This window comes from Emydura macquarii, unplaced genomic scaffold (genome assembly GCF_026122565.2).
Source record: "Emydura macquarii macquarii isolate MOO-44397 ecotype Brisbane River unplaced genomic scaffold, CSIRO-AGI_Emac_v2 contig_2768, whole genome shotgun sequence".
Classification (NCBI taxonomy): domain Eukaryota; kingdom Metazoa; phylum Chordata; order Testudines; family Chelidae; genus Emydura; species Emydura macquarii.
The window spans coordinates 34,612,215-34,625,824 of NW_027132905.1; the positions used below are offsets into that span (position 1 = coordinate 34,612,215).

At 63.9% G+C, this 13,610-nt stretch overlaps 1 protein-coding gene across 7 annotated transcripts in view; it reads right to left on the bottom strand.

Annotated features, from left to right (window-relative positions):
* Positions 1-89: 89 nt before the first annotated feature.
* Positions 90-13,610, bottom strand: part of HSPG2 (heparan sulfate proteoglycan 2) — a 144,257-nt gene continuing 130,736 nt past the window's right edge. For 4 of the 7 annotated variants that reach the window (XM_067567006.1, XM_067567010.1, XM_067567005.1 and 1 more), the window contains 18 exons: positions 13,484-13,568; positions 12,928-13,072; positions 12,578-12,677; positions 12,204-12,313; positions 11,825-11,933; positions 11,336-11,434; positions 11,025-11,246; positions 10,153-10,397; positions 9,547-9,718; positions 9,069-9,191; positions 6,957-7,013; positions 6,532-6,607; positions 6,072-6,150; positions 5,057-5,098; positions 4,514-4,584; positions 3,919-4,002; positions 3,521-3,624; positions 90-2,839 (listed from right to left, as the gene is read on the bottom strand). In XM_067567006.1, the coding sequence (XP_067423107.1) occupies positions 2,667-2,839; positions 3,521-3,624; positions 3,919-4,002; positions 4,514-4,584; positions 5,057-5,098; positions 6,072-6,150; positions 6,532-6,607; positions 6,957-7,013; positions 9,069-9,191; positions 9,547-9,718; positions 10,153-10,397; positions 11,025-11,246; positions 11,336-11,434; positions 11,825-11,933; positions 12,204-12,313; positions 12,578-12,677; positions 12,928-13,072; positions 13,484-13,568 (2,096 nt within the window). In that variant the 3' untranslated portion in view covers positions 90-2,666. Of the gene's footprint in view, positions 2,840-3,520; positions 3,625-3,918; positions 4,003-4,513; positions 4,585-5,056; positions 5,099-5,132; positions 5,248-6,071; positions 6,151-6,531; positions 6,608-6,956; positions 7,014-9,068; positions 9,192-9,546; positions 9,719-10,152; positions 10,398-11,024; positions 11,247-11,335; positions 11,435-11,824; positions 11,934-12,203; positions 12,314-12,577; positions 12,678-12,927; positions 13,073-13,483; positions 13,569-13,610 lie in introns of those variants that run through there. The other 3 variants (XM_067567008.1, XM_067567007.1, XM_067567009.1) reach the window with 2 other exon arrangements.

Consider the following 13,610-nt stretch of genomic DNA (forward strand, 5'->3'; position numbering starts at 1 on the left):
CTGCCAGGGCCCTCTGTGGAGGCTCCCCCATCCTGCCTCCCATGAGCACTGAGTGGGGCAGCCTGGGTACACCGAGGTCGTGGGGCGAGTGGACACGGGGTCCGCAGCCAGGCCTCCCAAGCGGGCGAAACACACCCGCCATGCAGGCCCAGCCACCCGCCAGGGGTGACTGAGATCTGGGCATGGGCTGCAGGAGCCTGGGGGCTGCCATGAGGGGCTCTACTCTGCTGGGGGCAGGGCAGAACCTCCTGATCCCAAGGGGCCAGAGCTCACAGCTGGTTTGGGGGCTGACAAACCCCCCGACATATTAGCTGCTCCCCCCTTCTCCAGAACACTCCAGGCTGCCAGCAACGCTAACCAGCCTCTGTTCCGGGTGCTGCAGGGCCACACGGGCCCTGGGATGCAGGGGCAAGAAGAGTCAGTCCGGGCAGTGATGAGGCCGCCTCTGCCCCCTGAGCATGGGGCAGCACTCTGCTGTAGGGCCGGCTAGGGACATCCCTGCAGACCTGGCACCTTGGAGCAGATGAACCTCCCAGGGGAGCCGCAGGGGCCATGGCCCAGGCCAGCCAGTGGGGTTTGGGAGACACAAGGGGCAGGTCTGCAGCAGCTGTCAGTCAGGCTCAGCTCCAGAGGCTGATCCCAGCTGGTTTCACCCCACCCCAGCTCCACTGGGGCCAAGGGGCCAAACTGGCCGCAGCTCATCACAGCCCCGGAGCTATTGTGGCTCCAGCCCAAACCTGCCAAGGCAAACGCTGCTCCCCAGCCCGTGTGCCAGCGAGGAGGAACGTGGGCCTTGCCGGGCCCCCATCCCACCCCACAAGAAGCCTCTCCAGGTGCTGGCTTCGCTTGGTTGGTATGGCCCCCACCAGCCCCCGGCCACGCTGGACAATGCAAGTAACTCGCTCACACCCCGTGCACACCTCCACCCCTGACAAACGGCGCCTAGGCGTTATTGTCCGTTTAATAGGAATCCAATGAAACAGCACAAGTTGGACGCAGTCGGGGGTCGGGGGCATTAACGGCGTCATTGAGCGGCAGGAACAAAAGCAGCCTGGCTCCCTGCTGTGCTCTGGGGAGGGGGGGGGCTCCAGCCGGCAGGAGGGTCAGAGCAGGGCAGCGGGAGGGCGCCTCTCCCCAGGGCAGGGGGCGCTCACATGTGCTAGGTCTATCAGCAGCGGGGCCCTGCAGCTCCAGTTCTGCCGAGGCAGGGCGGGGGGCTGGGGGCAGTGGTTGGTGCTGCCCGTCCTGCCACCTCCTTGGCTGAGTCTCTGTCCCCAGTGAAAGGAGCTGGGATGCGCTTCACAGGGCCCGGCCCTGGGAGCACTGAGATGTGACCTGGGCAGAGCTGGCAGGAGCTGGGGGTGAAGTTTGCCCTGTAAGCAGATGGCTCCAGAGCAGGCAACGCCCCCCGCCAGGGCAGGGCAGGGCAGGGCAGGGCAGGGCAGGGCAGGGCAGGGGTAGGCAGCTTTCAAGGGTTTGCCTGATGACTGGTGGTTGCATAGAGGCACCTCAGCCCCTACAGGGACCGGCTGCTGCTGCTAGTAAGGCACTTACGGTTGCCCTGCTATGCACAGCCCGCCTGTCTGACGGGGAAGGAATGATTGTGGGGGGTCCCAATCCAGGCCTGAGCTCTGGAGCTGCACGGATGCCCACAGGGACGTGGAACAGCCCCTGCCCATGGGATTCTCCTACCACCCAGGCCTGGTCTCTCGCCGGTTCCCTGACGCGAGCTGAGGTGACGCCATTCTGCACGGACCCACAGCCCCAGGGCGGCAGCTGCGTGTCAGGGAGCCCTGTCGTGTGCGCTGTGGTTCGCTCCCAGCGCCTGCCCTCCTGCCCCGCGGGCGCTGCGCTCTGTGGGAGCCACGGACACGCAATGGCGGGGCTCAGGGAGACCGCGCAGCTGGCGGGTCAGTGCCTTGTGGACAGCCGCCATGCGGGTGCTGCAGTGTGGGCTGAGTTCCTGAGCGTGGGCAATGGGGGAGGCCGCAGTGTAACCAGACCAGATCCTCCAGGAAACCCCGGCCCTGGCACTAGCCAAAGGCTCTGGCCCGCTGGCTCCTAGGGCTGGCCCATGGAACAGGGGGTGAGTAGGCTGGGAACAGACATGCCCCTCCCACCCTCTCGCTGCTCCTGAAGGGAGGGGGCAGTTTGCTGTCGATGCCCCTGAGCGGGACCAGCTGCGACCTCCCTCCCCTCACTCTGGATGGATTCATGTGGATCCCGTCTGCCCCTCTCCGAGACGTTAGGGCCCCCTGGCCCTCGGCGGGCATGGGGCACAGCAGAACCAGCTGGCACCCTCCTTCCCGCCCGCTGAGAGGCACATGCACTGAGCGCTAAAGCCAGAAGGCAGAGGGATGGGCCCTTCCGAGGCATGGCGAGGTCCGGCACTGGGCTGGGCTCCCGGCTCTCTCTTGTGGGGGCACAGGCCCACGAATCCGCCGTCTCCTCAGTTGCGAAGGACCGGATGTCCCATGGGGCTGGCAGGAGGCGGCTGCCCCACTGCTCCCCCGCATCAGCCACACAAACCAACCCACCCCCACTGGTTTTGGGCAGCAGCAAAGCACCATTTTCCTCTGGGTTTCTTTAAAAAAATGAATCATCGTAATAATAAAAAGAGCAGCCGTCCCTCGCTGGGCCTGAGACGTGGGCGGCAGGCGGGTGGCCTATGAGGGGCACTCCTGCGTGCTAATGCCTGCCTCCGAGTAATGCTGCAAGTCAATGGGCTGCCGCGGAGACTGGCCCAGCTGCCCCTTGCTCAGCACCAGGTTTTTAATGCAGCCTGTGATTCCAGAGAGGAACTTGCCGGCGGTCAGGGCTCGGATGGCAGGCGCGCCTCCTGGGAGCGAAAGGAGGAACCATCAGCTTCCAAACATGCCAAGCTTCCCCCCCACTGGGCGGCCGAGGGCAGGGCCACAACCCCATGCGCAGGTGTCCCTAAAGCTGCGACGGCCAGATTGGGCTGGGACTGCTCGACACCACTCTGTATTGTTCATTGCCTCTGATGCACTGTCAGAGACCGGGCTGGATGGACTGAGGGTCAGCCCAGCACGGCAGCTCTTCTGTTCATATGGAGGTAGGGAAACTGAGGCACAGAGATGGGAAAGGACACACACAGGGAACCCTCTCCCCCCTGCTCCAGTCACTAGAACCCTCCTTTCTTGGGTGGGGGTTTGTGGAAATTCACCCAAACCCGGGAGTGTTGCTTCCTCTGCTCCCCAGTGCAGAATCGCTGTAGGGCCCTGCTCGACACACATGGGCTCTGCAGCTGGCCCCATCCCACCGTGGCGAGTGTCCTGCCTGGGCCAGGCCAGCCCCCGTCGCTCCTAGTTTTCTCCAGACATGGGGGTGCCGGCTCAGACAGAGCTCCTGGGCATTAGATGCCTGGAGGGAAGCGTGCAGCCCCAGGCCCCCCACTGACACACACACATGCCAGGTCTCCCGCTCTGTCCCTCTAGGGTGCCATGCAGCCCAGCCGCCCGTGCCCCGCAGGGCCCCGTGGGTGCCAGCCCAGCCTCACCTAGGTACACGCTGCCTTGGGTGTTCACCATGATGTTGCTGCCCGGCGACTCCCCGCTCACCATGTCCTCACCGTCCACCTGGATGGAGCCCCGCCGGCCTTCCCTGCAGGGCAGAGCCAGGGAGTGAGCGCCGGGCTCGTCCAGGGGCCGGCCCCAATCCCAGACGGGAGGGCAGCGGCAGGACCATCGGCCTTGCAGGAGCCGCACCCACTGACCCCACCCCACTGGGATCCCCAGCTCCAAGCTGCAGCACAGCCCAGCCGAGGGAGCCGGGGCTGAGGACCCTGGGAGAACGACTGAAGGGCTCCCTCCCCCTCCATTCCCGGGGTCTGTGGGGGGCTGCCTGGCTGCAGGATGGCGTTGAGCGAATTCCCGGGTCCCACCGCCAGCCCCTCACCGAACGGCCGTCACTTTGTGCCACTCTCCATCGTTGATGGGGTCCTCAGAGACTATGCTGGCTTCACCGCTGCCCAGCTGGTAACTGCAGGGGAGAACGGCCAGTTTAGCCCCACTGCCGGGGACCGCGCCTGCACTACCCAGTGTTCTTGGGGAATGGAGTCTAGGGCCCAGCTAGGGCCTGGGGGAGAGGGGGCAGGGTGGCTCTGGGATCCTAGGGGTGTGGTGTAGGGTGGGAAGGCAGGTCTGGGGGTCCCAAGTATTGGGAGAAGGTGAGGGAGGGTGGGACTGAAATGAAAGGAGTGGGGTGGAAAGGTGGCTTGGGGGTCCCTGGGGCAGGTAGGTCTGGGGTCCAAGTGTCAGGGGAAGGTGGGTCCCAGGGGCAGGGGGATGGTGGGTCTGGGATCCCAGGGGTAGGGGAAAGGTAGGTCCCAGGGGCCGAGGGGTCCTAGGGCAGGAAGGTCTGGTGTCCTGGAAGCAGAGAGGAAGGTAGGTCCCAGGGGCTGGGAAAGAGGGGCCGGGGCCCAGGATAGGAGGTCTGAGGTTTCTAGCTCATGCCCCAGAGGTGGCTCACTGAGGGCGGGGGGCACGCTCACCTGAACTCCACATGTCCATCTCTGAGGCCGAGGCTGATGAAGTCCTTGGCTTTGCCGTTCTGCCCTTCCTCCTGCCAGAGAGAGGTGTCACAGGATGGCTGGCTCCCACCCGCCTGGGCCCTGCTCAGTAGCCGGCCCCTGGAGCCATGGGCCCTGCCTGCCACCCGGGCACGGGTCCAGGTGAGCTGGGAGGCGATTCCAGGGCAGGCCCAGGGCACGAGCCAGTCCCGCAGGGACCATGAAGGAGCCGATGAGCAGAGCCGGCTCACCTGCAGGGCTTCGCTGCCGGCGTGCGTACAACGGGGAAAGCAGCACAGGGCAGCTGGCTGCAATGCCCACAGCACGTGGGAAATGCCCCGGCCTGCGCAGCTGGGGGCATGTCACAGGGAGCCTTAGCCACTGGGGCTCCCCACGTGTCCCTGGCTGTGGGGCACGCTAGTGCCTGCGCATGCTCACGCCCCTGCCCTGTGCACAGTCCAGCGAGCCCCACAGCTGCTCCCCGGGGGTGCCAGGCCCACCACCCGCGGGCACTGCGGTAAATACCTTGTTAGTAGCATGTGGCTTGAGAGCAGGCTGCCCGGTCACCTGGAGGAGAAACGTGCAACAGGGCGGTGAAGTGCCCAGGGACAGCGAAGCAGCATGCGCCAGGGAGGTGATGGGAGCCTGGCAGCCATGGCGGGGCTCGGAGCGGCAGCCTAGGGTGATGCCAGCCCGGCGCGGCATGGAACAAGCAGCTGAGCATGGCAGATTAGTATGGCCTGAGCCAGGCAGCACAGGCTGGCTTCATGCACAGGCAGGTCAGACAATGGCGGGTGGATGGGCCCCTGCAGTCTGAGCCCAGAGGGGAGCCGGGTTCCAGCCCAGGCCATGCAGGGAGGGAGCGGCCCCACATGCTGGCCGGCGCGCCATGGTCGCGGACGGTGTCCTGATCGTACTCCACAGCCCGTGGCCCCAACCGACAGCCTTTCCTGGGAACAAGCCCCTCGCCCTCTCCAGAGGGCAGTCAGGAAGGCAGGCCCTGTGCGCCCCGCAAGCCTCTCTCCGCGCTCCGCCCTAAGAGACCACGCACCTAGCCCTGCCCTTGAGCCTGGCCTCCCCAGTCCCTAGGCCCCCATGGGGCTCACTTGCCCCCACATGCTCAGGGAGAAGTTGGTAGCCACAGTGCCCCTCGCCCTCTCTGCCAGCAAGGACACCTGGCCCCTCCCCAGCTCTGCCCTGACTCACCAGCAGGCTGCTCCGGACCCAGCAAGCGGGGGAGATGCCAGGGAAGTGGCTGCGTCCTCAGCTCTGCTTGGCGTTCTGGGGGCCATGCTTGCCCCCTCCGGATCCCGGCCCGTGTCACCCTCATCTGGCCCAGTTCCCTCGCACCTTGTGATGGGCATCCCAGAGTGCCAGGGAGCCCAGCCAGACCCACGGCGCCCACCCACCTCCTACCCAGCCCCAGCCACCCAGCCTGGCCTGGCTCCTCTGAGTCTCTGCCTGGCTCCCAGCCCAGCTCCTCCCCCCTCGTGCTCAAAGGGCCGCAGGCGCTGGCCACCGAGCCCCCAGCGCGACTCACCACGCCCTGCCAGAGGAGCAGGCCGTTCCGGGAGCGGGTGCGCACTTCCAGCTCGATGGTCTCAGGAGCCTCGGGGCGGCTGCAAGGAGAAGGCAGCAGCTGTCAGCCCTGGGCCCTGGGACACAGGCTGGGGCAGGCACCAGACCAGGGCGTGCCCACGAGTCCTGCCCCCGCCAGCCCCTCATCTCCCCCCCCCCCAATGTCCATCCTTCCTCCTCCACACCCGCCCCCTCCCCCGGGCCCAGCCATAGCCAGGCCATGCAGTGCCTGGGAGGCCTGGGCCTGCCCAGTTTACGACTCGGGCTCCCTCCCTGCCTAGGCAGAGCGCAGCATGGCTGGCAGTGGGCACCAGAGCCACTGCTCACCCCCATGGCTGAGATCTCCAGGTCTTCCTGAACGCACAGGGCACGTGGGCAATGCCCCCCTCGCCAGGTGCAGTGAGCATGCAGAGGCCACTCACCTGTGGGGCAGCGCATGCCGGGGCAGCGCGAGATAGCCGCCATCGTGGAAGTAGGCTCCGTACTGGCCCGGGGCATCTGCAGGGCGAGAGCTGGGGTCAGACGCATTGCAGAAGAGGTGCTGGGCAGGTCACCCCGTCCCACCTGGGGTTAACATCAGCTTTCTCGGCGGCAAACCCGGCTGTGCCCAGGATCCTCGGCCCTGCCAGAAGCAGGGCCTGCCTGGCCACAGATCCCCAGGGCAAGTGCAGGACAGCCAATGCTGCTTCCTGATGTTTCCCTGCGCTGCGGCTCATCAGAGCCCAGGCCCCCCCAGCACCTCCCACAGAGAGCCTCCAGGGCAGCATGGGAGCCGCCGGCCAGGAGCCCAAGGCTGGCGCTAGCACGACGAGGAAAAAGGAGACACCAAGCAAACTGGGCACCGTACCATTCCCGCCACTGCCCTCCAGGGCCCACTCATGGTCCAGCGCCGCCAGGGCCGGGCCTGCACAGGGCAAAGAGACAGACAAGTGGGTTACAGGGCATGCACTGCACATCACAGCAGCATGCAGGCGGGCACACAGGTTACTCAACACCAGGGAGGGGGTAGAGAGCGTGGCCCTGCCATTTTGGCCCCTAGTGCAGGGGGCCCATGGCCCAGCTCCCTGCTGACCCCTCCACTGCCCGGGGCCGGGGGTACTGAGTGCAGTCACTTTCCACATTGTACCTGGGGCTACGTCCAGACAAGGCCCGCTATGCCCCAGCCCCGAGCGCACTGGCCCCCCTCTTCCCGCCCCAAGTGCACTGCCCCCCTTCCCGCCCCGTGCACACTGGCCCCTAGATTCTCAGCCCCAGCCATGGCACACTGCTTCCTCCAAGAACCCCAGCCCCAAGACACGCTGCCCCCAGCTCCCGATATGCTGACTCACGGTGCCCTGGCCCCAACCCCAGCCCCCACCTCCTTGTACACTCAACTTTGGCTTCACTCCCTTGCTCCATACAGGACCCTGGGCCCCTCCTCTGCCCTGTGCCCACAGCTCCCAGTGCCAGCACCTGCCTCTCTAGCAGGGCTGGCTAGAGCAGGCTGGGACACCCTGTGACACACTGCACCCCATGTACACCCCTATGGTGTGATTGTGTATCATTCACGTTCACCCTTACAGCGTAACTGGGTATTGCTTGATGCAAAGTGTGTCATGTGCATGTCATGTCAAAGTGTGTCATTGTGCGGTGTTTTTGGAATGCTTGTGGCATACTGAACATTGTTGTGATAGTGACATGTTTCTTGCAACATCATGTGTGTGGTTATGAAGCTCTGCTATGTAATATTCCCAGCGGTGTGTCTCATGGCTTGAGGCAGCTCTAAGTAAAACCTTCCAAAGCAGAGAGCAGTTCACACCTCACTAAGGCATGCACAAAACAACCCCGCCCTTCTAGGATCAATGGACTGGCCTAAGCATCGATAAGGGGATGCTCATTGACTCAGGACATGGAGAGATCCATGCACCTTTCTTACCTGGCCCTGAAAAGGGGGGTGAGGTCCCAGGGAGGAGTGAAGGGACATGGGGGAGTTTTAAAGGGCCACAGCCCGTGCATCTATGCGGCCCAAGCTTTGCCCATGGCTGCACTCCTGGATCCTGCCAGCACCTTTGGGAGTGCAAGGGGCTGGGGAGGGAGGAGCACTGGCAGCTGGCTGGCACCAACCCCCTGCCACGTGCTGCCTCTGGAGCATGGCAAGCCGTGCACTGAGCAGGGTGAGCTTTGGGGAGAGGCGGCTGAGGGCTGGGGCTTGTAGTGCCCAAAGTTCAGCCCAAAGACAAGAAATAGTAATAGGGCAGGGAGCTGCTTGCAAACCAGGCAGTGCTGCCAGGTGTCATCTGTGCAGAGATCTCTGCCAGCCTCAGCTGGGAGACACTGACCAAAGGGTACCGTACTGTAAGGTTTTGTTCAGTGACAAACAACCTCCATTCTCCAGGTGTTTGGATCTTTGAGGTTCTCCTGTGCTAGCCTTGGTAACGTTAAAAATGAGCTTGAGTGTTTATCCATTTCGTTCTTTTGTAACCAGCTGTGACTTCTGTGCCTTTTCCTAGCGAACACACTTGTTTTAGGGTTTTATCTAAACCAGTGTGTTCTGGTTGAAGTGTTTGGGATTCTCTACTCAGGTCAGCAGGGCTGGTGCACATCATCATTTTGCTTTGTTGAAACGACGGCCCTATTCTGAGCTTTTCGTGTTCAGTAGTGCGCTGGACAGCACAAGACACACATGTCCGGGGGACGAGGCTGGCATTGCCTTGTATGTAACTCATGGATGGCTCAGCCTCGCACTCCAGTGATTTTACATGCGGGTGGCTGTGTGTGAGCTGAGCCTGGCGCCATTGTTCACCAGCAAAACAGTGTAAGGACATCTCAGGCTGGAGAGCTAAGGGGACACAGCGGTTCAGATTGCACCCAGGGGAATGTCACGCAGACCCAGCCACATCCCTGGGGAGGTGCTCTGAGGCTGCGCGAGGGATGGGCGAGACAGCTCCCACGTGTTCACCGCCGGCCCTGCTCTGCATACCTTGCTCACAGTACATCCCTGAGAAGCCGGCCGGGCACAGGCACTGGTTTGCCTTGCACATCCCTCCGTTCAGGCAGGGGTTCCGGAGCAGACACTGATCCTCGACGATCTCACAGCGAGCACCTGTGGGGAGACGGCAGGCGGGCTGTGGGAAGGCGCCTCACTGGGCCACCCCAGGAGTGGGCACACACATGTGAGCTCAGACAAACACACACACACATGCATGCACACCCACCCCTGCCCTGCCACAGATCCCAATGGAGACCCCACTGGGGGGGAGCGGGGACCCGAGCAGCACCCTCCGAGTCGGGACGCCCAGACCAGGAGGTCCCTCCTCACACCACTGGAGAGGCTGCAATCTGCCCTGGCCAGGAGCCCGGTGAACTGTCCCTGGGCTGGCAGGGCAGGTGGCAGTGCCCGGTGCACAGAAGTGGTTCAGCGCTGCCCGTGCTCTGCCTGCGGGGTGAGGCTTGCCCACCTCGGAAGCCATCCGGGCACAGGCACTGGAACTCGTACTCGCCGGTGGGCGTGCAGGTGGCGTTGTGCAGGCAGGGCCCGCGCTCGCAAGGCGAGCTGTCGTAGCACTGGGTGATGCCTCGGCTCTCCAGGAAACTGTAGGAGATGTCCACCTTCTTCCCATTGATCGACACCTGGGGAGGGGACAGGAGATGCTGCATCATTGGGGGGCCTCTCTGGGTTTAGCCAGGGGCTATGGGGCCTGCACTGATGAAGCTGGCAATGTGCACACTGGGCAGGCTGAGCTGGCACAGAACGGCCCGTCAGAGCCGTGTACAGAACACAGTGTATGTGAGCCAAGCTGCCCGGGAGCCGCTCGACACTGACTTGCTGCACGACCTACAGGGCTGGTGTATCCACATTTGTGAACCACTTTCAGAGTCAATGGCAGAGCCAGGAATAGAACCCAGGAGTCCTTGTTTCCAGCCCACCCTGGCTCACCCCTCTAGGCCCCACTCCCCTTCTCGAGCCAGGGATAGAATCCAGGAGTCCTGGCTCCCTGGCCACCATCTCCCCTGACTTCACTCCTTGCAGGACTCAGGACCAACTCTAGAAGGGCACGACTCACCTCCCCAATGCAGCCACGGAAGCTGGCGCTGACTCTGGTGTCCACAGGCAGCGTGACAGATTTGTCCACCCCGCCCAGGTACATGGGCGTGCGGAGGTTGAGCCCCTGGCTCTTCCCTGGGGAGGACCTCTTCACCGGCTTGCTGCCGTCCACCTGCAGGGTGCCATCCTTGTTGATCCGCTCCGCCGAGACTTTGTGCCACTGGCCCAGGGCGAGAGGCTCCGCACTTTGGAGCACAGCCATGCCTGCAAGAGACAGCGGTGAGATGGGCACGCCACCTGGCACCAACCTCAGGGCATGCCCCATGAGTCTTTCCTTCTCAGGGAGCAGCTGGGTAGCAGCAATCTCCCCTGCCAGGGCATGTCAGGTCATTTCAGGATGGCGGGTGTTTCAGAGCCATATGCCCTGCCAGGGGCCATCGAAGGGGCCATGCCCAGCAGCCAGAAACAAGGCAGATGGCTGTGAAGTCCTGGTTACAGAGCTACAAAGACATAGGGAGCACTGCTGAGCCTGTGTGCACTATATGCCAGCGAGGAATGGGAGCCAGCACAGTGCCAGGCACTGGGTGCCGAGGAACACTGCTGGAGTATGGCCCAAAAGGCGGCCCAGGGCAGCAGCAACTGAACAGGATTCCCAGGGGTGAGATGACTTGGTGGGGCAGAGTCCCCAGCCCAGCAGGCAGAGAGCCCCAGAACAGCACCTGCAGCTGGCACCAGCAGCTAACACACAGGCAGCCAGAGCATCTGGATCTCCCCTGGGGCGACAGCTGGCCCCTCTCAGGCAGGCCTGACCCCACTGCCAGGGTGCTAATGAGTGGGCTGTGGGACAGGTGCCAGCACATGGCCCTGCAGTGCGTCCTGCCCCGCCCTTACCTGAGCCCAGCTGGTAGCGGAACTCCAGGTGGCCGTGGGCCATGGCGAGCGACACAAAGTCCTCCACAGGGGCGCCCCGGCCCCCGCTGAACAAGAGGAGGCCATCGGGGGAGAGCGGCTTGAAGGCAGCGTCGACGCGCAGTTCGTAGTGGATGTTGGTGAGGGGTGGGTAGGAGATGAAGGAGTCGCCCCCGCTGAAGGAAGGACTGGTCACCACGATGCCTGCGGAGTGAGGGGGTTACTCAGGGTTGCCCTCTGCCCCTCGGGCTCCATCCCACCGGGGCGAGGGCTGTCCCCACCCACCCACTCACCTTCCATGCACTTCTCCCCAGACTTGCCCAAGTGGCAGCGGCAGCGGTAGCCCTGCCGGTCCGCACGGTTAATGCAGGTGGCGTCCGGCCCGCAGGCCCCTGGGGAGACAGGCACAAGGAGGCGTCAGCGCCCAGCAGCACAAGGCACGAAGGGCACAGCACCAACCCCAGGCTCGGGACACGCTGGCTGAAGCAGGCAAATCCTTGCTCTGCACAGGGGAGGGGATCACGGAGCTGCCCGCACTGCACACAGACTGTGGCAGTATTTCACAACTGTTCCCGGGGCTGGGCCGGCAGAGCCCTGACAGCTCCACATACAGTAGCCCTGGGCAGTCCAATGCATGGTCAGGCCCTCCTCACATCAAGGGGGGAGCTGGCAGGTTCCTGCTGAGACCCCCCTGCCAGCTGTATCTAGACGAGTGAGTGCAGCAGGCTGGTCTTGGGACGGGGGAGTTGCTGTAGCTCTGAGGCAGGTGCTGGGGGCAGTACCTGGGTGGCAATGCAGTGCCTGCGAGTCCTCACAGTTGCTCCCCGTGAATTCCTGTGGACAGTGGCACACGTACCCGCTGCTCTCCGAGTCCCTGCAGATGCCTCCATTCTGGGGAGGAGCAATTTACAGGTTAGATCTGCAGGGGACGGAGCCCCGCCCCCAGCTGCTGCCACCACCCCACGACCACGACAGAAGGAGCACCCCGGGGCCAGCTCAGCCATGAGCACCTGCCAGGGGAAAGCAGAGACCCAGGACCAAATCCCCTCCGGGGCACTGGTGCAACCCCAGGGAAGCAGTGGGAGGATTGCAGGGTCCAGCTTTTGTCGGCACCAGGAGTAGCTCTGCCCCAAGGGGCCAGACCCATAAGGGACGAGTTACCTGACACGGCTGGTCCCGGCACGTGGGGCAGCTGGAGACACCATGAGCTCTCAGGTCTAGATCCTTAAAAATCACCTCCTCGCCCTGGATCAGCAGCTGGCGCACGCAGCCTGGGGGGACCAAGGACAGTCAGAGCCAACTGGGTAATGGGGCACCAGCAAACACGTCCAGCCAAGGGGTGGCCTGAGCCAGGGCAGGGCACCGGGGAGCAACGTAGGAACGAACCATGCTGGGCGAGGGGAGTCTCAGCCGCCCTCCATCACCATCACAGGGCAGTGACGCCAGGCTCCCAGTCGGGGCAGCAGGGGGGACTTTTAGGGGGGCTGCATGGGGAGAGGAGCTTGGGCCGCGGGAGCCAGGCCGCCTGTACTCACCGACAAAGCCGCTGCTGAGGCCAGTTTTGGTGATCGCGGCGTAGTTCGGATACCCGCCCAGGTACAGCTCCTCGTTCAGATCCAGCCCTTGGAATTTACCCTGGGGACACAGAGTGGTGGGCAAAGCAGGTCAGGGCTGCCCTCTGTGCCTGCCTCAGGCCCCAGGAGAATCCTGTGCATTGTGCAGAGACAGCCCCAGCCAGCTGGCCTCCCTGTGTCTCCGCGGCTGAGCTGTCCCAGGCACAGCGCCCCTGCAAGGTGTCAGAGCCAGCATGGCACGGCCAGGGCCCAAATCCCGTCAGGAGCAAGGCCAGGCCCCAGGCTATGCGGCCCCATGAGCGTTCTCTTACCTGGGACGTGCCATTGACAGGAGGGTGGCTATCCAGCACCAGGGAGCCCTGGGTGAGGTTCCGGTACAGCCGGACCGTGTGGAACTCCCCAAGTCGGATCGGTGCTGGGTGCCGGATTGTGGCCATGCCCGAGCCGGCATCAAACCTGCAACATCAAGCGTGCTGGAGACAGGGAAGGGAGCAGATGCCGTCCGCCCACCCTCCCTGTCCCTGGCACTTCACAATGCTCAGCTGCCATCGGCACACAGCAGCGGTTCAGGATGGGTCGGTGTGAAGCAGCCCGAGCCATGAGAGGTGCTTTATGTGGCTTTCCCCACATCGCCAGTGTGTGCCATGCTGCAGATCCTGGGGGAGACGCTGTTGGGGCAGCTGGGATTTCAGAACTAGCGAGCGGGTCCAGGTGGCCAGTTCAACAGCTCTGCCAGTCGGAGCCGTGGGCAGGACCCTGGGCTGAGGGATGGGAGCCCCGTTGGTTTTGAGGCATGGATTCAGGAGGGGCTCAGCGCTGGTGGAAGGGCTTGGCTCTGGAGAGGGATACAGCATCACCTGGTCTCACCTGAATTCTGGGCGGCCTCCCACCAGCCCAAAGGACACGAAGTCAGCACCGGTGCTCTTCTTCTGCCCGTTGTACAACAGCATCCCTGCAAAAGCACAGAGGGTGAGCAGGGGTTGCTGGGTGGGGG